General features: G+C 39.4%; 2 protein-coding genes across 6 annotated transcripts; both read right to left on the bottom strand.

The window, feature by feature from the left end:
* Positions 1 to 127: 127 nt before the first annotated feature.
* On the bottom strand, positions 128 to 1,880 carry LOC307137514 (uncharacterized protein). The gene is made up of 4 exons (XM_079835210.1): positions 1,673 to 1,880; positions 1,233 to 1,386; positions 608 to 742; positions 128 to 428 (listed from the first exon to the last, which is right to left on the bottom strand). Exons 1-4 carry the CDS (start codon positions 1,779 to 1,781, stop codon positions 335 to 337), a joined length of 492 nt encoding a protein of 163 aa, XP_079691336.1. The 5' UTR covers positions 1,782 to 1,880; the 3' UTR covers positions 128 to 334.
* Positions 1,675 to 25,164, bottom strand: LOC307137512 (BOS complex subunit ncln). Of its 5 annotated transcripts, XM_079835206.1 has the most exons (17): positions 25,047 to 25,164; positions 21,954 to 22,137; positions 20,265 to 20,455; positions 19,951 to 20,095; positions 18,735 to 18,832; positions 18,545 to 18,622; positions 17,332 to 17,435; positions 17,086 to 17,174; positions 15,678 to 15,817; positions 15,397 to 15,575; positions 14,791 to 14,878; positions 14,627 to 14,665; positions 9,442 to 9,614; positions 9,109 to 9,162; positions 7,060 to 7,138; positions 6,830 to 6,933; positions 1,675 to 1,790 (listed from the first exon to the last, which is right to left on the bottom strand). In XM_079835206.1, the coding sequence occupies exons 2-16, from the start codon at positions 22,108 to 22,110 to the stop codon at positions 6,877 to 6,879; spliced, it is 1,671 nt and encodes a 556-aa protein (XP_079691332.1). In that variant the 5' UTR covers positions 22,111 to 22,137; positions 25,047 to 25,164; the 3' UTR covers positions 1,675 to 1,790; positions 6,830 to 6,876. The 5 variants fall into 5 exon arrangements, 3 of the variants coding, with proteins under 3 accessions (XP_079691332.1, XP_079691333.1, XP_079691334.1); XM_079835207.1 differs by lacking the exon at positions 1,675 to 1,790 and having other exon boundaries at positions 6,302 to 6,933; positions 25,047 to 25,140; XR_013817922.1 differs by lacking the exon at positions 1,675 to 1,790 and having other exon boundaries at positions 6,684 to 6,933; positions 9,373 to 9,614.

Here is a 25,164-nt window from a genome sequence, read left to right as displayed (position 1 = left end):
AGTTTTCTACCCCTCAGCTAAAATGGGGCTAAGATATCGTGATGGTTCAAGCTTCAATTGTAGTATTTACATTGCATGATATCTAGTTACCGTGGTAATGTTTGTAAGGCAAAAATAACACACATTTAATGGGAACATCATAAACGTTGTTTATTTGTCATGGTAATGCACGTTTACATCCAAAAATACATTTTACAGTCATTAAAATGAAGTTGCACCCAAACATATTTTACAAGGCAGGATCTCCAAACACATAACGTACCTCAATAATACACAATAAAATGACATTATCTAACAAATAAAAACATTATAAAAAATGCACAAACACTGGCTTTTAGTAGTGCTTTGCTTCTGACACGAACTCTGGGTGGATGATGTAGTGTCCAACTTTATATGGCTTCACCACATGGAAACAGCTGTGTCCTTCACTGCAAACCAAAACATCTAGATTTAAAAGGGATAATCTCAGACATTCAAACAACTGAGCTATGTTGATGCGGAAACACATTTTACAGCTTAGCAGAATGACAAGATTACATTACAAGCACTGAATCTGGAGAAAAAAAAAAAAAAAAAAAAAAAAAAGGAGCAGCTGGGAATAAAATACCTGCAATCAGCAGTGGACTTTGAGCGTGATCTTCTGTGATGATGGGTAACCTGGTGTTTGAAGGGTTTTAAAGATGGTATGATGTCCATCTGTCGGTTCCAAGCTGATCTGATACGATCTGCGTCTGAATGTTTCCTGAATACAAAGAAGAAATGATCAAGATGAAGATGACTTAATTGAGGACAAAATCATTGCATGATCTGTTCAGAAATTGATAGTATTCAGAGAAAACATGTGCAGGTATTCTATGCAATGGATTGCATTTTATTTTTAAAGACACACTACTGCAATAAAGAGTAATATCTTGTTTATTCCGATACATAGTCATGAAACAGCATTATTGCGTCCCCTTGAAATTATAAGGTTCTATCTAACATTTTTGTCAAAATTGAGTTATTCACATATTCTTATTCTGTGACAACTTCTTTACATTATTTGATGTTGTTTTTAAGTTTTTTGGAACTTTTTATTTAGAAAATAAAAAGGTTCTTTCTACACAGTCAAATGGAATGCAAAAAACTTGAAAGCTCAATATCTCCAAACCAGTCAGAATGCAGAGAGAACCTTATAATTCCAAGGTGGCGATTTATGCAATGCCTATTCATATCAAATTGAAAGGTTTTACCCTTCTGTGTTTGTTGCATGAGCAAAGATAGTTGGTTGTGGTTTGAGAAGCCAGGCAGCAGGTGGCAGTGTACAAACTGCAGTGGAGACCTCAGGTGGTTTGGAGTCTCTTTGAGATGAGTTCTGCATCGTGGGTTGGTGTCCTGTTTGTGCGTCTTGAGGTCAGTGATAATAGTTGTTAATATATGCAAACATATTTTATATATCATTCTGAATACTGTCACTGTGCAGGGATGGCAATTTAGGCCCTGGAGGGCCATTGTCCTGCAAAATCTAGCTAAAAACTCATGTCTGTAGCTTTCTAGTAATCCTGAAGACATTGATTAGCTGGTTCAGGTGTGTTTGGTTAGGGTGGGAGCCTACTCTGCAGGACAGTGGCCCTCCAGGACTGAAGTTGTCCTGCACTACACTGATTTGATCACCCTCAGATTGCATTGGTACCTGGATACTGGACAGATATGTGTCTGACTGGAGGTAGAAAAGAGGTAGGAGGAGCCGTCGTCTGAAAGTGTTTCCTTGAGCCATATCCCGTCTGCAGCGTTCTTGGCATCAGGAAGTCCTGGGTGGCAAAGGGATTCAGAACCCAACCCTATAAGTGGCACTTAATAGCCTGTAACACTGACCCCGCAGAGGTTAGATTGTTTTGCTAACATAGTGAGAGTCGATCCCAACCTCTGATCCCTGTTCAGTGGTTTGGAAACAGTGTAATCGGAACCTCCTGTACAAAGCCCCCTACATGTAGGTTGTTTTGCAGAATCAAGCGGCAACAATGCTCCCAGGCCTGGTGAATTATTAATGATTTGTCAGGTCAGTTAATTGAAAAATGTTGGCGGTTGTTTACAGTGCATTTCTTACCACAATACTAACTCAATTGTCTTTCACACATCAGCAATAAAATAATGCAAATCAAGAGAATGCAAACAAACACCACACAAACATCAAATAAATATAATGGATGTGCACTTACTATACATTAACCTCAAAAAACTTGATTCTCAATTTTCTTGTGGTTAGAGGCTTGTAGAAAAAGAATAAGACTTTCCTGTAGCTCAAACAGTAGAGCGTGGCGCTAGCAACGCCTAGGTCATGGGTTCGATTCCCAGGGAAAGCAAGAACTGGCAAAAAATGTCAAATGTGTATCTTGAATGCAATGTAAGTCGCTTTGGATAAAAGCGTCTGCCAAATGCATAAAGACATAAATGCTTACACACATATCTGATGGCTATCTCTAACCCCTAAAATCTGAATTTAGAGACTTATAATTTATCTAATCTGAAATAGTTTTCATTTTGATGCAATGATCAAAAGTGACAGTGAAGACATTTATAATGTTGTAAAAAATACATATATTTTAAATAAATGCTGTTCTTTTGAACTTCATCAAAGTATCATAAAAATGTATTTCAGTTTCTACAGCAAAACGTCACATGTGATGATAATTATTGGAAATATTTTTGAACTCCAAATCAGACAAAACTAAACGATATTAGAAAGATCATGTGACACCGAACAATGCTGAAAATTCAGCTTTATCATCACAGAAAAAAAAACAATTTATGTATTAAAATAGAAAACTTTTAACTTGTAATAATATTTCATAGTAATACTCTTTTTTACTGCGTTTTTGAGCTGACAAATGCAGCCTAAAAGAGACTTCTTTGAGCAAAAGAGACTTCTTTCAAAAACAAAAGCTGCTTCTTTCTTTTATTTGGCAAATATCACAGAACTTTTTTTTTTTTTTAAATGAGACCCATTTAAATAGAAGAAATGTTCATTTATGGCGGTGATCATGTGCTATAGTGGTTCAGGAAGCTCTTACCGGCCGTGGATGAGGATTGTTCCTGCGATATTCAGAGGACGGCCTGGGCCGGGTGGGTTTGACCCGAGCCGGGTAACTGAACTCCTCTGAGTAGGTGCTGCTGAAGTGTAGCTGAGGACCCATTTCCTCTGTGTACAGTAAGAGTGTGTCTGCAGCTCCTTGACGGCTGTCAACCTGACCTCACCCCCCTCCCTCTCTTCAGCGCCTCTGCTCTTGTGCTCTCATGCTCCTCTTCCTCTTTTTTATCCTAAATCCTTTCATCTTTCCATGAATAGTATTCAAATAGGTTGCCTCAAAAGTGACATTTTTGGCACTGTTTACTCATACTCTAGGTTTGAAACTACAAATATTCCTTTCAGCTCTTATCTATTTATCACTTTTCCTCTTTTTTGACTACACATTTTGGCTGTCACTGGATTACTCTGAGATCAAACTAAAAGGTTAAAATCAGTACACACAAAGCACATCTCAAGCAATCATATGTGATATCATTCTGGCCCGGTTCTGTATTAGACACTCCAGTGAAGAGAAAAAAAGAGAGCTGGCAATTGGATAATCTGCATAGACATCTGTCTGTCACCAGGATTGAGCTGCCCTTGGTTTCATTCCCCCCTCGGCCAGTGATCAATAATTCAAGCCTTAGATCCTGTGTGTCTTGTATGGCCCCTGTTCAGCGGGGCCTGACTGAGAGTTAAACAGGTGGGGTGAGATCTGTTTTTCAGACTGGACAAATGCCAGAAATAAAGCTGGAAAAATACTTTGATTATTAGAATAAAAATAAATACAAATGTTGATCCTAAATTAAAAAAAAAATAATAATTACTGATTGTATTATTTATTTAGCATTTAATACAATTTGCTAATAAACAAATAGCAAATAAGGTTACCAAATAGCAACTATTTTCTAGAGAAAATCTTCAAGCTAAACACCAAATTTGTATGTTTATTGAAATTTTTAAAAAATAGGTATAAGATGATTTTCTTTACTTGTTAATAAATTAAAAAATTTTAAATAATCATTTGCCTTTAAAATTTAAAGAATTATGGCTAATGTAATGTACAATGTTACAATTACCTATTTTATCCTCAGAAATTGCATACACTTGTTCAAAATGTACAATAAAATATACATTTTGTGAAATAATATTACAATTTAAAGTAGCGGTTTTCTATTTTAAAATATTTAAAAAATGTCATTTATTCCTGTGATGGCAAAACTTTGATTGTTTTCTTTACTTGTTAATAAATTACACTGTAAAAAATCCAACTCACAAAAATGTAGGCTAAAGATTATGTTTGAGTTAACTGGACAATTAAATGTACAAAAGTTGGCTTAACCAGTGAAAAGAAGTTGGTTCAACAATTGTTGGACCAACCTAGTATTAATTGTAAATTCGATTTGTAATTGCAAGTTAACAAGCATACAAGTTGCAACAAGTTAACAATGCATTCTGGGTGCATCATGCAAAACTCATCCATGGTTCCCAGCATGCATTGCGGCATGAAGCATGTCACCATTGTTGAGATTCATAGGCTGATTCTATATATGTGGGAGTAAATCTTACAGGAGGTCAAAGTGCTACAATTGGTTTTAAACCTTATTCAGCTTTTCTGATTAAAACCGTGCTGGATCTTTTCTAGAATCACAATTAAACAAAGTTAATAGTATATTGCTCATATTAAACTCAGTCATAAAATCAGTGAAATAAACCACTACACAATGATTATATTCTTATTCAGATGTTAGAGAAACACTAACATTAAAAAGTCGTCAAACTGCCCAACTAAAGTAAACACTGATCACCATTATGGTGACATAAAAAAATAAACAATTTTCAACACAAAAAGATAAAAACTCAATCAGATGAACAAAAGATCTTAAATGTGACCTTACTCAGTTAATTGAGTTGAGTGAACTACTTTGTGTAAAATTTGAGTAAACTCAAAAACGCTGTGCAGCAAGTTGCCTTACAATTTTAAGTTATGTCAACTTTTATTTTTTTACAGTGTACATTAAAAATATGATTTGTACAGTAGGCCTTTAAAATGTAAAGAATTATGGCTTTAAAATGTAATGTAAGGCTACAATTACCTATTTTATCCTCAGAAACATTGCATAAACATTCCGTTTATAATATTACAAATTAAAATAGCCGTTTTCAATTTTAAAATATTTTAAGATGTAATTTATTCCTGTGATGGCAAAGCTGAATTTTCAGCATCATTACTCCAGTCTTCAGTGTCACATGATCCTTTAGAAATCATTCTAATATATTGATTTGCTGCTCATGAAACATTACTTCTCATTATCAGTGTTTCAAACAGTTGTGCTGCTTCCTAATTTTGTGGAAACCCTGATAAATGTATTTTTTGATGAATAGAAAGCTTAAAAAGAAGAGCATAGGTTTGTATTAGAAATCTTTTGTAGCATTATAAATGTCTTTACTGTCACTTTAGATCAGTTTAATGCATCCTTGCTGAATAAAAGTATTCATTTGAAATGGAAAATTCAACGGAAGTGTATGTTGATCATTAAAATGTCTTCATTTATGAATTTGAACATTAGTACATTTCCCTTTCTCAGTGAAAGAATCATACCGCTACCGCCATATCTTCAGAATGCTAATGTTCAGACATTCGACTCCACAGTAGAAAATAACTATATGATACATTCGGGAATCTGCTCATGCCATTGTAGCTACAATATTGTGGATGACAGTAATGAATGTGTAATCCTATATGAATGAAAGGAGTTCTTCATTCATAAGAGATAATCAAGACAGTCATCATTTATCTGAGCATTTGGCACGTATCCACAGTCCCTGTCAGCACCACAAAAAAATCCTAGTTGCCTGTGCCAACACAAGTAAATCAAATATGTCTTTCAGAGACCTATTATGCAAAGGACAGCTTTCAGGTTACTCAGATAGTTCCACAGGGGAAAAACGTTCCTTACATAATTATTGACACAAAATGGGTTTAAAGGGTGGTTTCTGTCCATCACTCAAATGGAGAAATAACCTATTTATATTTGTGTATCATTAAAGCTGCAGTCCGTAACTTTTTGTGCTCTAGCGGTTAATAAACAGAACTGCATGCGTCTTGCGGAAGAACATTTTAGCCGGAGCTACTTCTCTCTCTCTCTGTGCTCCTCCGCAGCGGTTCCTACCAGACCGGTCTAAAATAGTCCCAATATAAACACTTATTGTAAGTGTACCATAATGATTCAGGGTAAGACAAAAACACGGTTTGGAAAATGGATTCATGTTGTACATTCTCATTAATTTTGGACAGCAGCTTTAAACTCAAAATTACTTGTTATTTATCAAAACAGTTATATTTATCATATTATACATTATCGACTGGTGTTCATAAGCTTCTCTTTCACATAAGTGTTCAGTTACCATAATTCCACTACATATAGGTGACCCAGTGCCACATTCAACAGATCCGCTCACTCTTACTTGGCATCAGGTTCCTTTTTAAGTGACTCATGATTTATCCATGAGTTCCGTTCTACTCCCGACATATCGCATTTGCATGGGGTAATCATCTAATTTAGTCTGCTTCCCTTCAATGACCAAAGTGTAAACATAAAGTACAGTTCCAGAAGGATTCCAGAATGAGCAAAGTAGATTCTAAAAGAGAGGGGTGATCTTTAATCCAAAAAAAGAAAGAAAGAAATCAAACAGAACCAGAAGAGACAGCAAGGGAATTATAAAACACAAGGTAGCCACTTTAAATTCAAGAAGTGATTTCAAAAAGTTTTCAGTCCTCACTAGACTTCTCTGTGCACTGCATGGTCCTTTGATGTGTCTTCCCTAGTTTATTGGTGCTTGGCTTTCATGGTTGCTTTCAGTTTTGTGTAGATGTTCCCAAAGTTCTGCAAAACACATTAAGCAATCCTCTGGTATTATAGATTGAAATTACTGGTAGATATTCAAATTCCAGCCTATACAGGTATGTTGACCTCAGCTCTGTAGTTTGGTATGCATTACCCACGGCTCACCTGGATTGCGTAATAGATTATTCCAAGGTATCCAGCTATACAGCCACCCAAAAACAGGTCAAAGGCCGCAGGCTTCACCCTAAAAAAAAATCAAGGATCAGTGTTAAAAAGAAAGTTGACTAAGAACATTTTTGCTAACTACATTTAAAACTACTGGAATTTACTGGAATTTAAAAAAAAAACTAAAATACATTTTAGAACGTTTTCGAAATTACTCCAAAACTTACTAAAATAAAAGAAACCGTGAATTATTTTTAGTTTTAGTTCTTAATACCTTGGTGTATTATTAAACAATATAATAAATAAATAAAACGAATACAGTGAAAGTAGAAAACTAAAGTAACCAATTGAAAATAAACTATTTTTACCACTGGGTCTGAATCCAAATAGTACAATAAGGGATTTAAAGTCAACCCTATTTACTGTATTAAAGGGATAGTTCACCCAAAAATTAGCCTAGCATTAGAATTGGATTTATAGTTGCTCTGTTTTTAAAGTCCATAAAAAGTGAATCTGCCTATCAAATAACATGTTCCACGTGGCTCCGGGGTGTTAATAAAGGCCTTCTGAAGCGAATCGATGCGTTTGTGTAAGAAAAATATCCATATTTAAAACTTTATAAAGTGAACGCCTTCCCTTTTCAATATATGGAAAAATTGTTGTAAGTTCCCCTGCCGATCGAAAGACTAACACGACCAGCATCTTGAGTTTCACTTTCAACATTCAACACTTTTCCACAGAAGGCAGTCGGCCGAAAGTTTACTTTATAAAGTTTTAAATATGGATATTTTTCTTACACAAACGCATCGATTCACTTCAGAAGGCCTTTATTAACACCCCGGAGCCGCGTAGAGCACGTTATTTGACGGACAGATGCACTTTTTATTGACTTCAAAAACAGAGCAACTATAAATCCAATTCTAATGCTTGGATTAGCCTGGACTTTTGTAATATAACTCCTATTGTGTTCATCTGAAAGAAGAATGTCATATACGACTTGAGGGTGAGTAAGTTATGGGCTAATTTTCATTTTTGGGTGAACTATCCCTTTAATATACATGCATGCTTTCTATCTGAAATCGAATATTAGCCTACTATATTGTATATATACTATAGTACGTGAAAGACAGTGCGGCTAAAGAGTAGTATGTCCGAATACACAGTATCAAGTCCCTATCAAGGAAAGTCTGTTCACACCGCGGCAGCTATTTCAGGCATACAAGACCAAGTCCTATCTATTTAAATAGGGGAATCCTGGAATCTCAAAACCTGCTTGCCGAATTCACAATTATATAACATGGAAATCAGCAACAAAATCTGACATGAACTGTCCCATAAATGTTGTTTCTTATGCTCAAATGGCGTTAAAAAAGCTTATTTTTCAGGCTAAACGAGCCATTTTTTTCTATGGGAACCGGAGCTTCTAACGCCAGCTGCAGTGACGCAATGACATTACCAATCAGCAATTGGCTCTTTTACTTTAGAAGGCGGGACCGCCATATTATCCCATTCATTAGTAATAGGAGTGAACGGTCTTTCTATATCTATAGTCTTTGATAGTATTCAAAAAATAGAAGGTGAAACGTCCCTGGTACCTATTTCTGCCGAGATTCTGAAGTGTGCTGTGCATTCGATGGAACTTCACTTCCATTCATAAATCCTCTCCCATGGCCTCATGGGATAGTAAAGCAACAACATGGCGGATGTAGTACATCTGAATTTCATTCATATTCAGTATATAGAACATACTTTTTTTTAATGGTTGTGAAGTACGTTCAAACTCAAATGTAGTACCTATTCAGACAGTGTGCAATTTCAGACACACGGACAGTTGAAATCATTGGTGATAGTAATTTTGATATTCATGAAAGGTAGTAACTTCCGTTCCACCTTCCAACCATCTGTCATATACAGACCATCATTTCTCAATGGATTTTTCTAGCTGAATATCCTGTTTCATTTGCAAATGCATCACATTACTAAATTAAAAAGGGTTGTTATTGCTGTTTCATGCTGCTTCATAACCAACCAATCACAAGACTTACTCACCTGTACATCATCATTGGTTGGCTCATTTGATCAAAGAACGTGATTTCAGGATCCCTATAAAAGTCAGACAAAACAAGCTTAATATGTCTGTATACTTGTGTGTGGGGGTGTGTGTTTGGGTGGGTTGTAGCTGTAGTTTTGCTTTTTGCAGAAAATGTGTCAGTAAACATTGTTTGAACTTTTTTGCTACAGGCAAGATAAAAAGTTGAATTCTGGCTCTGTGAAGGTGCTTATTTGCAACTAGTAAAATATGCATATGTAAACCTGCTACAGAAGTCTTTTGAAGTCTTGCTTCAGGCCATTGATGCGGTGAAATATTGTGTCGGTGTGTACCTTCTGTCCTGGTGGAACGTGTGTCTATGGACCTGCTTTAGATAGTGTTTGAACTCTTGCTCCAGGCTGCTGATCAGGAGCAGGTGTCCTGGTTCTCTGTCCAGCAACTGAACGGCTCGGGGAACAGACGTCATCATGGTCATCAATGCAGACAAATGGCTGTCTTGAATATCCTATACATAAAGATTACTTGATGAACTTCAACCGTTTTCAACATAGATAATAATAAGAAATGTTTCTTGAGCAGCAGATCAGCATATTAGAATGATTTCTGAAGGATCATGTGACACTGAAGACTGGAGTTTATGACTTCACAGATAAATTGTCACTTTAAAATATATCAAAATAGAAAAACTGTTATTTTAAATTGGAATATTTTTTTACTGTAGACTCACCTAAAGGATTACTAGGAACACCATACGAATACTGTGTTTGACCCCCTTTCGCCTTCAGAACTGCCTTAATTCTACGTGGCATTGTTTCAACAAGTTGCTGAAAGCATTCTTTAGAAATGTTGGCCCATATTGATAGGATAGCATCTTGCAGTTGATGGAGATTTGTGGGATGCACATCCAGGGCACGAAGCTCCCGTTCCACCACATCCCAAAGATGCTCTATTGGGTTGAGATCTGGTGACTGTGGGGGCCATTTTAGTACAGTGAACTCATTGTCATGTTCAAGAAACCAATTTAAAATGATTCAAGCTTTGTGACATGGTGCATTATCCTGCAGGAAGTAGCTATCAAGGATGGGTACATGGTGGTCATAAAGGGATGGACATGGTCAGAAACAATGCTCAGGTATGTCACGATCCCACACAAGACAAAGATAGAAGATCCAAATGCAGTACGTATGATATATATTGAGGGTAAATCCAAACTCAGTGGTCAGTCCAGGCATAGGTCGATATCCAACAAATCAATCAAACATAAACAGGAACAAAACAACGGCAAGAACAGAACTCGGAAGTGGGGTGATACCAACAAGGACTACATACTAAAACAGACACATACTAAAACAGACAGGGTATAAATATACACACAGATCTAACAAGGTGATGGGAAACAGCTGAGTGCAATGACATGATGAGTGACAGAACAGGATGCTGGGAAATGTAGTCTTAGGAGTGAATGACACCGTGGGGAAGGAGGAGCTCTAGTGGTCACCCGGGGAAACACAAACCCGACACTGTGACATAACCCCCCCTCTACGGAGCGGCTACCAGACGCTCCAAGACACAAAAACAAAACAAGAGTCCAGGAGGGAGGTGGAACGGTGGAGGATCAGGGGGAGGGATGGGGGGCCAGGTCCATGAAGGGGAACAGGAACAGGGGGTGACGGCTTAACCGGTGGCCAGGGCGGCCCACAGAGTTCGGGAGGCCAGGGCGGGACGAAAGGGATAGACGAGGGCGGGACGGGAGGGCCAGACCAGGGAGGGACAGGAGGGCCAGACCAGGGAGGGAAGGGGAAAACAAAAAGTTCAAGCGGCCAGAGCGGCCCGCGGAATTCGGGCGGCCAGGGCGGCCCGCAGAGTTCGGGCGGCCAGGGCGGCCCGCAGAGTTCGGGAGGCCAGGGCGGCCCGCAGAGTTCGGGAGGCCAAGGCGGAGCAGACGACCCTTCAGGCGGCCATGGCGGAGATGACAGTTTATCTGGCGGCCAGGGCGGAGACGACAGTCCATCTGGCGGCCAGGGCGGAGACGACAGTCCATCTGGTGGCCAGGGCGGAGCAGACGACCCTTCAGGCGGCCATGGCGGAGATGACAGTTCATCTGGCGGCCAGGGCGGAGACGACAGTTCATCTGGTGGCCAGGGCGGAGACGACAGTTCATCTGGCGGCCAGGGCGGAGACGACGGTCTGTCAGGCGGCCAGGGCGGCCCGCGGATTTCAGGTGGCCAGGGCGGCCCGCGGAGTTCAGGCGGCCACGGCACTGGAACCGACACCGGCTCAGGCACTGGAACAGACACCACCTGCTCAGGCACTGGAACAGACACCACCGGCTCAGAAACAGACACCACCGGCTCAGGCTCAGGAACAGGCACCACCGGCTCAGGAACTGGAACTGGCACCACCGGCTCGGGCACTGGAACTGGCACCACCGGCTCGGGCACTGGAACTGGCACCACCGGTCCAAGTGTGTGCGAAGCCCACACACACCACATGGCTATGGCCATAATGGCCAGTGTCGCGGTCACTGAGGGCTCAAGAACAGACGCCTCCGGCTCCGGCTCAGGAACAGACACCACCGGCTCAGGCACTGGAACAGACACCACCGGCTCAGGCACTGGAACAGACACCACCGGCTCAGGCACTGGAACAGACACCACCGGCTCAGGAACAGGAACAGACACCACCGGCTCAGGCACTGGAACAGACACCACCGGCTCAGGAACAGGAACAGGCACCACCGGCTCAGGCATTGGAACAGGCACCACCGGCTCAGGAACAGACACTGAAATAGACACAAGTATAGGCCCAGACTCAGGAACCGACTCTGGCTTCGGCTCAGGAACCGACTCTGGCTCCGGCTCAGGAACCGACTCTGGCTCCGGCTCAGGAACCGACTCTGGCTCCGGCTCAGGAACCGACTCTGGCTCCGGCTCAGGAACCGACTCTGGCTCCGGCTCAGGAACCGACTCTGGCTCCGGCTCAGGAACCGACTCTGGCTCCGGCTCAGGAACAGACTCTGGCTCCGGCTCAGGAACCGACTCTGGCTCCGGCTCAGGAACCGACTCTGGCTCCGGCTCAGGAACCGACTCTGGCTCCGGCTCAGGAACCGACTCTGGCTCCGGCTCAGGAACCGACTCTGGCTCCGGCTCAGGAACCGACTCTGGCTCCGGCTCAGGAACCGACTCTGGCTCCGGCTCAGGAACCGACTCTGGCTCCGGCTCAGGAACCGACTCTGGCTCCGGCTCAGGAACCGACTCTGGCTCCGGCTCAGGAACTGGAACAGACACAGACACTGAAGGTCTGAAGGGCGTTTCCAGGATCCGAGCTAGACGCTCTAAATAGCCGATCAGTGCCCCCCCGGCCATGAGAATGGGCATCTCCCGATCTGTCTCCGACTGGGCAGACGTGGCCTGAAGCTCAGTCTCTGGATAGGCAGACGTGACGTGAAGCTCAGTCTCTGGAAGCTCTGTCTCTGGATCGGCAGACGTGACGTGAAGCTCTGTCTCTGGATCGGCAGACGTGACGTGAAGCTCTGTCTCTGGATCGGCAGACGTCACGTGAAGCTCTGTCTCTGGATCGGCAGACGTGACGTGAAGCTCTGTCTCTGGATCGGCAGACGTGACGTGAAGCTCTGTCTCTGGATCGGCAGACGTGACATGAAGCTCAGTCTCTGGATCGGCAGACGTGACGTGAAGCTCAGTCTCTGGATCGGCAGACGTGACGTGAAGCTCTGTCTCTGGATCGGCAGACGTGACGTGAAGCTCTGTCTCTGGATCGGCAGACGTCACGTGAAGCTCAGTCTCTGGATCGGCAGACGTGACGTGAAGCTCTGTCTCTGGATCGGCAGACGTGACGTGAAGCTCTGTCTCTGGATCGGCAGACGTGACGTGAAGCTCTGTCTCTGGATCGGCAGACGTGACGTGAAGCTCTGTCTCTGGATCGGCAGACGTGTTCTTCCTCCTTCTCCTCCGTCCGCAACGGCGAGATGGAGGTTCCGGTCCGTCCCTCACGAGCCCAGGGTCGAATGAGGGCCATGGTGAAAAGTGGTGTTGGACTTCCTGTCGACCACCAACTCCTCTGCGACCTCCCCGGGTCCCACGAAAAATGACTAAGCGGGTTCCCTCAAACATATCTCTCCTCTCCCGCTCGGTGGCTGGGGAGGAGAAGTTGGAACACATACCGCTGGATCTAGGTGTGACGGAGTCCTTCTGTCACGATCCCACACAAGACAAAGATAGAAGATCCAAATGCAGTACGTATGATATATATTGAGGGTAAATCCAAACTCAGTGGTCAGTCCAGGCATAGGTCGATATCCAACAAATCAATCAAACATAAACAGGAACAAAACAACGGCAAGAACAGAACTCGGAAGTGGGGTGATACCAACAAGGACTCCGTGACACATACTAAAACAGACAGGGTATAAATACACACACAGATCTAACAAGGTGATGGGAAACAGCTGAGTGCAATGACATGATGAGTGACAGAACAGGATGCTGGGAAATGTAGTCTTAGGAGTGAATGACACCGTGGGGAAGGAGGAGCTCTAGTGGTCACCCGGGGAAACACAAACCCGACACTGTGACAAGGTAGGCCGTGGCATTTAAACGATGCCCAATTGGCACTAAGGGGCCTAAAGTGTGCCAAGAAAACATCCCCCACACCATTACACCACCACCACCAGCCTGCACAGTGGTAACAAAGCATGATGGATCCATGTTCTCATTCTGTTTACGCCAAATTCGGACTCTACCATCTGAATGTCTCAACAGAAATCGAGACTCATCAGACCAGGCAACATTTTTCCAGTCTTCAACTGTCCAATTTTGGTGAGCTCGTGCAAATTGTAGCCGCTTTTTCCTATTTGTAGTGGAGATGAGTGGTACCCGGTGGGGTCTTGGGGCTTCACAAATGCTTTGCTGCATACCTCGGTTCTAACGAGTGGTTATTTCAGTCAAAGCTCTTCTATCAGCTTGAATCAGTCGGTCCATTCTCCTCTGACCTCTAGCATCAACAAGGCATTTTCGCCCACAGGACTGCCGCATACTGGATGTTTTTCCCTTTTCACACCATTCTTTGTAAACCCTAGAAATGGTTGTGCATGAAAATCTCAGTAACTGAGCAGATTGTGAAATACTCAGACCAGCCCGTCTGGCACCAACAACCATGCCACGCTCAAAATTGCTTAAATCACCTTTCTTTCCCATTCTGACATTCAGTTTGGAGTTCAGGAGATTGTCTTGACCAGGACCACACCCCTAAATGCATTGAAGCAACTGCCATGTGATTGGTTGATTAGATAATTGCATTAATGAGAAATTGAACAGGTGTTCCTAATAATCCTTTAGGTGAGTGTATTTTGATCATATAAATGCAACTTTGGTGAGTATAAGAGACTTTCAAAATCCCAAATTGTACTATGATACTGTTCTTTTCTCTTTTTTTTCTTTTCTTTTTTTTGTTAAGTTTTACAGCTTGATAAAAGGAAAACAGAGTAGAAAAAATGATTACCAAACTGCCCTTGAAAACCTGCATGTCCTTAGCAGAGCCCTACAGCAAAAAAAGATGGTATATATGAATGAAAAGTGGAAACAAAGATGAAAGTGGTCTGTGTGTACTTTCAAGGTTTCCGTGAACATTTAAATTTGGCGAGACGCTTCAAACATTTGCCTCACCTTGTCTGAAAGATTGTACATGAATCTTGCCAAGGACTCAGCCACAATAACGGCGTTCCGCTTGAGCTTCCTGATGTCCACCTGTGCCCTAAATATACAAGAAAAGCTGTGAGATGAGAAATGGTGCATCTGTCATTTAAAATGTAGTCTAAAATGGCTGCTATAACAGAGCTGCATCTCTAGTCCAAAACAATTGGATACTTGATTCACACTGGTTTCAAGGATGAACAATTATTTAAAGGTCGTTTTTGTGGAATGGTACTGGAAAATATTCATATACCCGACAGATGTCATTGAATTAGTTGCAAAAAAAAAAACTTTGTTGAGGCTCTTTCCACCAGTCAATTATTTTGCACATTTAAAAGGCAGCCAATATATGGGAAACAGGAAGCTGAGTGGTAGTTGAAGTGGGTCATTCAAGCTTACAACATATTCAGCTTCATAAGCAAGTGTCAGTTCTTAGTTTGTTCTGCAAGAAACTGTGGGTTTCTTTGTGGGGCGGTTAAAAGAGAGGGCGTGGCTAATTCACTGGCTACATCTGGTTCAAGTTCATGGGATTTGATTACAGAACTTTAACTTTGGAATGATTTGGTTGTTTTTTCTCACATGGTGTCCAGGATAGATCCTCTCAACTCTGATTTAGGGTTCTCAATATGCGACAGAGTGAATCCTGGGATACGTTTCATCCCATAGCGTTCGTGCTCCCAAGCCACGTTGGACTCCTGCAGGTTGATCTTCTTATGGACAGTTCCAAATCTCACCCAGGGGAACCTGGCAGAGATTATCTGTAAACACAGAAAGGAAAAGATATACAAGAGTGTCAATTGCCAATCAAGTTTTTTTTTTTTCATTGAACATAGATTGACTTCCGCATAATTCAACCTAACCTGCTCTAGCTGCTGAATGAAGCTGTACTGCGGTGTTCCGGGCTTAGGTGGTCGTGAAACGTGTAGGAAAAGCTCATCTCCGGTGCCAAGAGAGTCCAGACATATAACGAATGCCACATTGTCATGCAAAAGGCTGGATTCTGCATAGAGTCATAAAAAAATTAATGCAGTCAAGATTCAGTATTTCTTCTGTTTAAATGCCTCTTGCTTGGATTGACAATACTCAAGTGTGATATTATCAGGCAATCATTTTAATGACAAAGTGAATAAGAGATCGTTTTATTCCACTTTAGTTTAGGGTCCAATTCTCACTTTTAACTGGTTGTTTATTAGCATGCATATTACTAGGATATTGGCTGTTTATTAGTATTTATAAAGCACATATTAATGTCTTATTCTGCATGACCATATTTCTACATCCCTTAATCCTACCCAATACCTAAACTTAATTATTACCTTACTACACTCTTAAAAATAAAGGTTCCAAAAGGGGGTTTCACAGTGATGCCATACACTCTAAAAAATGCTGGGTTGAAAATGGACTAACCCAGCAATTGGGTCGTTTTAACCCAGCGGTTGGGTTAAATGTTTGCTTAAAACAACCCAATTGCTGGGTTAGTCCATTTTCAACCCAACTTGGGTTGTTTTTAACCCAGCATTTTTTAGAGTGTAGAAGAACCATTATGGGTTCCCCAAAGAACCTTTCAATTAACAGAACCTTTTTTCTTCATAGTGTGAATAACATTTTTTATAATCGAAATAAACTTTTTCCATTATACACTCTTATATAGGTTCTTTATTGGCATCTGGTACCATGAAGAACCTGTAACATCCATGGAACCTTTCCACTGGACATAAGGTTCTTCGTAGTGGAAAAAGGGTCTTTAAATTTTTAAAATGTTCTTCACACCAAGAAAAAAAGAATTGAGAATTCACTGAAAGGCTTGTTGGTAGTCATGGCATGACTGTGAAAACTTTCTTTTGAAAACTTTTTGTCCAGTGGAAAGTTTCAATGGATGTTCAAGGTTCTTCATGGAATCATAGATGCCAATAAAGAACCTTTATTTTTAAAACTATTAATAAGTAGTAATTTGTTTATTGAGGCAAAAGTTGTAGTTAATAGTTAGTTAATAGTGAGAACTGAACCCTAATCTAAAGTGTGACCATATATATTTTATTGTATGTGGGCTCATAGCTCTTACACTCTCAAAAATAAAGATTCCAAAAGAGGGGTTTCACAGCAATACCATAGAAGAACTGTTTTGGGTTCTCCAATGAATCCAGTGGAAAGTTTCCATGGATGTTAAAGGATCATGAAACCATAAATGCCAATAAAGATCCTCATTTTTAAGCACTGATTGGAGAGTAAAATGTGTGTTAAGAATACATACTGGCGATTTTAACTTACCTGCATGGTCCATATTTTCCTCCAGCCAACGCTTGGTGCCAAGGAAATTATATTTACCACCACCCGTCAGAGAGAATAAGAGGTGGTATCTAAAAGATTTTGGAAATGTGATGCAAAATTTAAATGCAAAAAAAATGGATGAATATGAATCAGTTGATCTTCACATCTATAAGCTATTGTGTTCATGTTGCAGTTATTAAATTATCACACAAATATTTTAGGTGGTAAAATACAGAAAGAACTAACGGAGCCTGGCTTCGTGGATTACTGTAGAGGTGATGAAAGAGTCGAACCAGCTCGAGAAGAATGGTGACGCCACTGCCATTAGAATCCGCACCATACGCCAGCCACTACAGCACACATACACAAAACACCCACACATGCATTTCATGATACACACTACATTTACATTGCCCTTTGGTACATAAAATGTCAAAATTATCTCTTTTCTTTTGTGCAAGGGGGAGATACATACAGCCAACATACACTGTACACAGTAACTGTACACTCTTACCACTGTACACAGTAAGTGTTAATGGATGTGATCTGCCAGGTAGTGACGGTAAAACTCATTATTACCACTGGGAACATTTTACCATCTGAAAACACAGTGGTAATGAAATGCTTTGCTGTGATTACAAGATTACAACAGCATTATTACAGGTACATAAATCAAAGGTATACGTCTTCAACAAAACATTGGGAACATGGAATTTAACAATCCAGATTCCAATTTTGGTTCCTGTTGAAGATTCTGGTTCCTTAATGTTTCCATTAACATTTGAAGGTGTGTTTACGCAAACCTTTTTTAGAGAAGGTCACAGTAAATTGTACATTGTGTGTGTTTGATTCACTAAAAAGAACCAGTTCACAAGATTCATAAGTTTGGGAATCGATTGAAGATGCTGGTTGATTTGCTAAAAAGTTACTCATAACTCATAAGAGTAATTTGTTTGAGAATCAGACTACGTTGGTAACATTTGATTCACACAAAAAAAGGCTCATATAGTCATTCTCGTTCAGGAATTGGACTGGTTGTGTTGCATGTTTTTAATTCACTAAAATGATCCGAATCACTAGAGTCGTTTGTTCTTGTACCACAGTGGCAACAACACTGGCACTGCTTTTACATAATGAATAAAGCTTTGGAAGTTTTAAATTACAACCAGTTGTCAATTCCCAACACTAATTCAATACAATTTTTATTGGTGGGGCTTTGAGAGGCCGGTTGTATGAATATGTTAATTTCTGACTGAGGTGTTTGAATAAAGGTCAGTTCCCACAGCAAGTGAACCATGCCAATTGACAACATGCATTAATCATTCGGAATCATGTTTGAGGGGAGTGTGATGTATTATGACCAAAAACGATTAAGCATATATTAATATCTACACTGAAAAAAGGTTCCTTCAATCTTGATCTCCCAGTGTGTGTGTGGACATTAATGAGGGTGACTTACAGGAGCAAGACCAAACGTGTCATAATGGGCCGTGATTACAATGGTGGGTGGGTCTTCTCCAGTTCCAGGAAGTACTCCCTTGAAATAAAGCAATAAATCGACTTGACTGACAGGTTTAATTATAGCTGAACACTATTATGTTGAACAGAAAAGGATAGAGGTGTTGTGTGTGGCCAGCTGCCATTCTCACCTCTAAAGTAATGATGGTGGTATCAGTAATAGGCTTGATGGGGGAATTGTTGCTCACTAATATTTGGAAGCCAGTGGCGGTGATGATACTACGGAGAACTGAAAAAGAGAGAAATTTAATTCACATTAAATCGCTTAAAATTGACAGTAAATCTGCTTACATGAATATTTACTAGAAATGATACACGCAAAAATGTTCAGGCCTACATTTTTTTTTATTATGTATTTGAATTGCGTATAAATTCATTAATTCATTTTAGTTTTAACCTAACTAATAAAGTTTTTATTTTTTTAAACAAAATAAACTACATTAACCATACATAAATGAAACCGGTAAGAAACGGGTACGATTTCTGTAATGGTACTAATAAACTGAATCTGTTTTAAATACACAGTAATATATGATCAATAAATCCAATTTGTATTGGATTTTTTTGTTTTTCACAGCTAGCCATATTTTAACCATGTTCATACATGTACATTTTTCAAATGTAGGATTATTTAAATGTTATCAAATGCATGCAAATAGTAAATTTTTTGAGTGCCAAAATCTTACCTGTTTAATTTATGTATGACTGACAAATATGCATCACATTAAGTTTATTATTTTGTTTATTAAAATGTTTTAATAAAATGGTTAAAGGTGCATTTTATTTGATTGTATTTTACTACTTTACTTTACCTTATACCAGGCAAGCAATTCACTCACAGGCACCTACAATGGCATTTAATTTATTTATTTTTATGTTTTTTTACTTTATTTTGTATTTCAAAGGGATAGTTGTGTCATCATTTACTCACCCTCAAGTTGTTCCAAACCTGTATGAAGAAGATATTTTGAGGAATATGGGTTACCAAATGGGCCACATTGACTTCCATAGTATGTAGAAGAAGAAAAAATGCTATGGATGTCAATGGGGCCCATCAAATTTTTGGTTACTGGCATTCTTCAATTTTGTGTTCAGCAGAAATTAAGAAATTCATGCAGGTTTGGAACAACATGAGGTGAGTAAATGATGACAGGATCTTAATTTTTTGGTGAACTATCCCTTTAACCATGAAAATCACTTTTAACTAAACATTAAAAAGACAAACAAATATTGCATAATATATTATATTGTAATACATAATAATACATTTGAGTGTCTTCAGCTTTTACAGCCAAAACTTTATTTTGTCATTTTTATGTCTGCTGACACTCTGTAGTTCCCTCTCACCTCTCACTAGTACAGAAGCAGACTTTGTTGCTGCAGCCTGACTGACTTCTTCATACATACAGAGCAGCTGGTCATCCTCTGGGGCCACATACACTGGCATGAGTGTCTCCTTCTCCAGGACCTGAGATTCAGCCACCATGAAGCCCTAGAGACGGTTGGGGAAATTCATTTTCGGACCTTTAGCTAACCAGGTTGGAGAATTGAGAGGTATCTAATGTAATCTACTTCCTTCGCTGGTCACAAATAACCTACAGTTACTGGAAGAAACAATGAATCATCAGCAATATATTGTGCAATAACTGTCATGCAATGACCTGCACTATATCCTCTGGTACTGAAGAGATATTTTGGGGTAGCAGTATCAAAATCGCTGCTGCATTCTGATTTTTGGCCTCTAGGTAGCGCTCTGTGGTGAAATCAGGCGGCTTCATGATCACACAGCGGCGAGTCAGCATCGTGTCCGCAGCCGACCGTGCCTCTGCCACCACAATAGCTCCACGGCAACCTGAGGATCAAAGGTCAGAGTCTAAATGTCATGATCAACTTTGCACAGATATACTGAAATGAGAGAGTGGATTCTTAATTAAATCAGGAAAAGAGATTTTCCAGTGGTGTGTTTCAAGTATACCAGATCAGTAAGGAATTGAGAAGTCAAATTGGTCGGTATCTTTTTAAAGTGCCTCTATTATGGTTTTTCGGATATTACCTTTCATGTAGTGTGTCATAAAGCTGTTTGTGAATGTTAAAGGTTTACAAAGATCAAAATGCATGACAAATATAGTTATTGTCTCCCAAAAGAAAGAACCGATTCTAAACTGCCTGAAATGAGTCGTCAGTAATTCCAGTCTTACTTCCTACACAAACCTATGTAGGTTTGTAACATATTTGCATAAAGCCAGCCTCTGGTCTTCTGCCCTAGCCTGGATGTCAGCCAAATTTAGCCCCGCCCACAACATTTGATTTCGGGATATTCGGTCTGCACTTGATCCGTTGAGGAGTAACTATGCCCGAACAGGACAGGAGCTGTTCGGACCAATCAAATTGTCAGGGCGGGCTTTATCACTGTGTATCAAGCGCTGAGGAAGCGTCCGGAGCTGAAATTCAGATATAGTAATGACTGTTCTGTTTCCAACACTTTCTGTAAGCGGTAGACCAATCACAACAGACTGGGCCGTCTGACCAATCAGAGCAGAGTAGGCTCATGGAAAGGATAGCTTTAGATAGAACGGATCATTAAGAAAAGAGGTGATGCTGCAATGTATATTATGAGAAAATTAAAGTGTTGTTTTTTTTTTTACCTTGGATGCAGTAAACCTACCGTAGAAGACCTCCAAAACATAATTAGGAACCTTTAGAAAAATCATAATAGGGGAACTTTAAAAAGATATCAAGGCTTGAAGTAGCATACTGCCTTAAGGCCCATTTATACTTCTGCGTCGAGTGTACGCCGTACGCCGTACCCTCTGCGTGCACTCGACGCAGAAGTATAAATTGGCCTTTATTCCCACAATGCATTGTGCTTGTGTTGTCAAAACAAAGAAATTTTAAAAATGTGATGATACCAGCATTTCCCCCTAGCATTTTGAGAGCTGTTGAGTGGATTCCTAAACACCACTGATTGGCCATTGTGTTCACGCGCTCAACAGTTCTCAAAATGCTAGTGGGAAATGCTGGTATTGTCACATTTTTAAAATTCCAGTAGCGACCTTGTACCGAAGTCAGTACTTTTGACAACGCTTTTAAAGGAATAATTCATAATTTGCCTTACTTATGTCATTACAAACATTTCAATGGAAGATAAATGAAAAGTGTTTTTTCCCCATCAATGGAATTCAATGAGCACCAAAACTGTTTGGTTACCAACATTCTTCAAAATATCTTCTTTTGTGTTCAGCAGAAGAAAGAAAATCAGACAGGTTTGGAAAGGCATGAGTGTTAATAAATGATAACAGAATGTTCATTTTTGGGTGAACTATTCTTTTAAACTATTGTGTGAGTGTTACCATGTTTGTCCTGAAGCAAGTTGTACTGCTGCATCCTGTAGGCGTTGAACTCATAGGAGGATGCTGCGGGCAGGGCAGATGCATGCAGGAGATGCACTGACAGCAGCAGCAGTGCCGCCACTTTACAGGTTCTAAGAGTCATGTTGACACCCCACATTTGAGTGCGCCAAAAGAACCAACACGTCTATGAAAAATGCAAGATGGAATATTAAAAACAATAATAAAACCTTTTTTTTTTCCACGTGTGTGAATCGATCTATTGACTCTTGCGGGAACGCAAAGACATTACAGGAGCTCCATAGTAACATTTATAATAAAATATATAATAATGACTTTATATACCATTTTAAAAATAAAGGGTTTTCCACACCAATGCCATAGAAGACCATTTCGGTTCTCCAAAGAAACTTTCAGAGAACAGTTTTTAAAAGAACCCCCTTTTTTCTTAGTGTGAAACAAGAACATTTTAATAATCTAAAGAACCTTTTTCCATAAAGAATCTTTTGTGCAATGGAAAGTTTCCAATGAATGTTAAAGGTTCTCCATAGATGCCAATAAAGAACCTTTATTTTTAATAGTGTATAGACATTTCTAACTACTTGAATAAACTTTAATGTGTATAAACACAATTATAAAAAAAAATAATAATAATTATATATATATATATATATATATATATATATATATATATATATATATATATATATATATATATATATATATATATATATATATATATATATATATATACATATATATATATATACATATATATATATATATATATATATATATATAATATGCATCAGCGATGCGCGGGTTGATCCAAAATGAGCGGGTGCCCGCGGCCACCCGCGGTTACCCGCGGTTACGAGTCATCCAAAAATATTTTTAATGATATTCGGGTCACGGTCGGTCGGATCGTCAATAAATCCTTATTTACCTTTTGAATGTTGAGCGTTATTAACTTTTGAATAAATGCTGACGCGGGACAAAATGCCCGATTTCCCAAAACGTTGAACTGAGCAATGCCATTGTACCATTTTAATAGGCTACTTTTAAACGCATTTAAAGTCAGTTTTATGTATTTTCTGAGAGGGGGCGGGATTTTTGTTGGGAAAGTCGGGGGAGAGACGCACACTTCGATTAGACTGGATAAACACATGCAGCATCTTAATTGTTAAGAAAATTAAACGAAATAAATGAATAAATCAAGCCTGTATTACATAACACTAGGCTATATCATACAGCATTCAGAAAAATAACAGTTTGCGCTCCTAAGGGCTTTCACACTTTTCCAAATGTTTTCCAAATGTGGGCTGATGAATTCTTCAAGCCGGGTCGAAACATAAACATCGCGTTCATCAATAATATGCATCTGGAGCTGAAATGGAAAATGATGGGCCGCCTCAAGAACTGCCTGCTCTCGCTGCTGCACCTCTGAGCGCACCACGCCAGGGCCTGAAACATTTTCTCAATGGCCCAATGAGCTACGATGAGCATTTACTACTTTTAAAAAATGCGGGTCAGGAAGCGGGTCGGGTACAATATTTTCTTCTTTTTTTTGCGGTCCGAGTTGCGGGCGGGTTAGTTGAAAACGTCGGTCGGGTGCGGGTTGTTTATACATTGACCCGCGCATCACTGATATGCATGCAGTGGTCAAAAGTTTGAAAGAAATCTCTTATGATCATCAAGCCTGCATTTATTTGATCAAAAATACAGTAAAACAGTAATATTGAAAAATATTATTACAATTATAATAATGGTTTTCTGTTTTAATATACTTTGAAATATAATTTATTTCTGTGATGGCAAAGCTGAATTCTCATCAGAAATTACTCCAGTCTTCAGTGTCACATGATCTTTAAGAAATCAGTCTAATATGCTGATTTATTATCAATGTTGGAAACAGTTGTGCTTCTTAATATTTTTTTTATAACCTGTGATACATTTTTTCAGGATTCTTTGATGAATAAAACAGAAAAAAAGGACAGCATTTATTTAAAATATAAGTTTTTTTTTTTCAAGAAAGAAATTAATACATTTATGTGTTAAATCGATGAAAAGTGATTGTAAAGATTTATATTGTAGAAAAGATTTCAATTTTGAATAAATGCTGTTTTTTTTACTTTTTATTCATCAATGAATCCTGAAAAAAATATCACAAGTTCCAAAAAAAATGTAAGCAGCACAACTGTTTCCAGCATTAATAATAACTGAGTATCAAATCATCATGTTAGAATAATTTCTGAAGGATGTCACACTGAAGACTGGAGTATAGGCTGATGAAAAGTCATCTTTGCATCACAGAAATAAAAATATTTTAAAGTATATTAAAATAGAAAACCATTATTTTAAATTGCAATAATATTTCACAATATTACTATTTTTTTCTGTATTTTTAATCAAATAAATGCAGGCTTGATGAGCATAAGAGACTTCTTTCAAAAACATAAAATGCTTCCAAACTTTTGACCAGAACTGTATACGTATATATGTGGGTTGGCTGTTACACTCTAAAAAAAATGGTGGTATATGGCACTAAAAGTGATTCTTGGTCGTAATCATAGGGGAACCACTTTAAGTGGTGTATAGCACCAATCTTGGTGCTTCAGTGGTTCTTCAGCGGTTCTTTGACTGAGGTGCTATATAGCACCACTACCATATACAGAACATGTTAAGATATGGTGCTATATAGCACCAAAAGTGGTTCCCCTTTGATTACGACCAAGAATCACTTTTAGTGCTATATAGCACCATTTTTTAGATTGTAGTTACCTAGGCCTTTACAATATAATTCAGCCTTATAAAAATCTAATAGCAAAAAGCCTGTTCTCAAAACACCAATCACAAGACATTATGCATGGCATCACTTCTGTAATCATGCAGATTATGGACATAATGTAATGAGCAATAACAATAATTGCTGAATATCAATGTCCACATTTGCACTTCACATCAATACGCTAATTATATTGAGATTTGCTGCCATGTGTAAAACTTAATTAAAAGTACAGCAGATGGAATTGGATATTAGCAGAATATAAAAGGCCAAGCAAACCCAACACGGCCCTAGTTGAGATTGTAACTCACCCAAAGTTCACGTTAGATCTTCCGCAGTGTGAAAAAAATTATCCGTCTTGTGTTTTGAGCAGGATGTGATCTCCAAAGCATGGCCAGGGACAAGGCTTAGAGAGGCCCGCAGGTAAGC

This window comes from Gobio gobio, assembly GCF_949357685.1.
Source record: "Gobio gobio genome assembly, chromosome: 14".
Taxonomy (NCBI): Eukaryota; Metazoa; Chordata; class Actinopteri; order Cypriniformes; family Gobionidae; genus Gobio; species Gobio gobio.
This window is presented reverse-complemented; position numbering and strand designations above follow the sequence as displayed.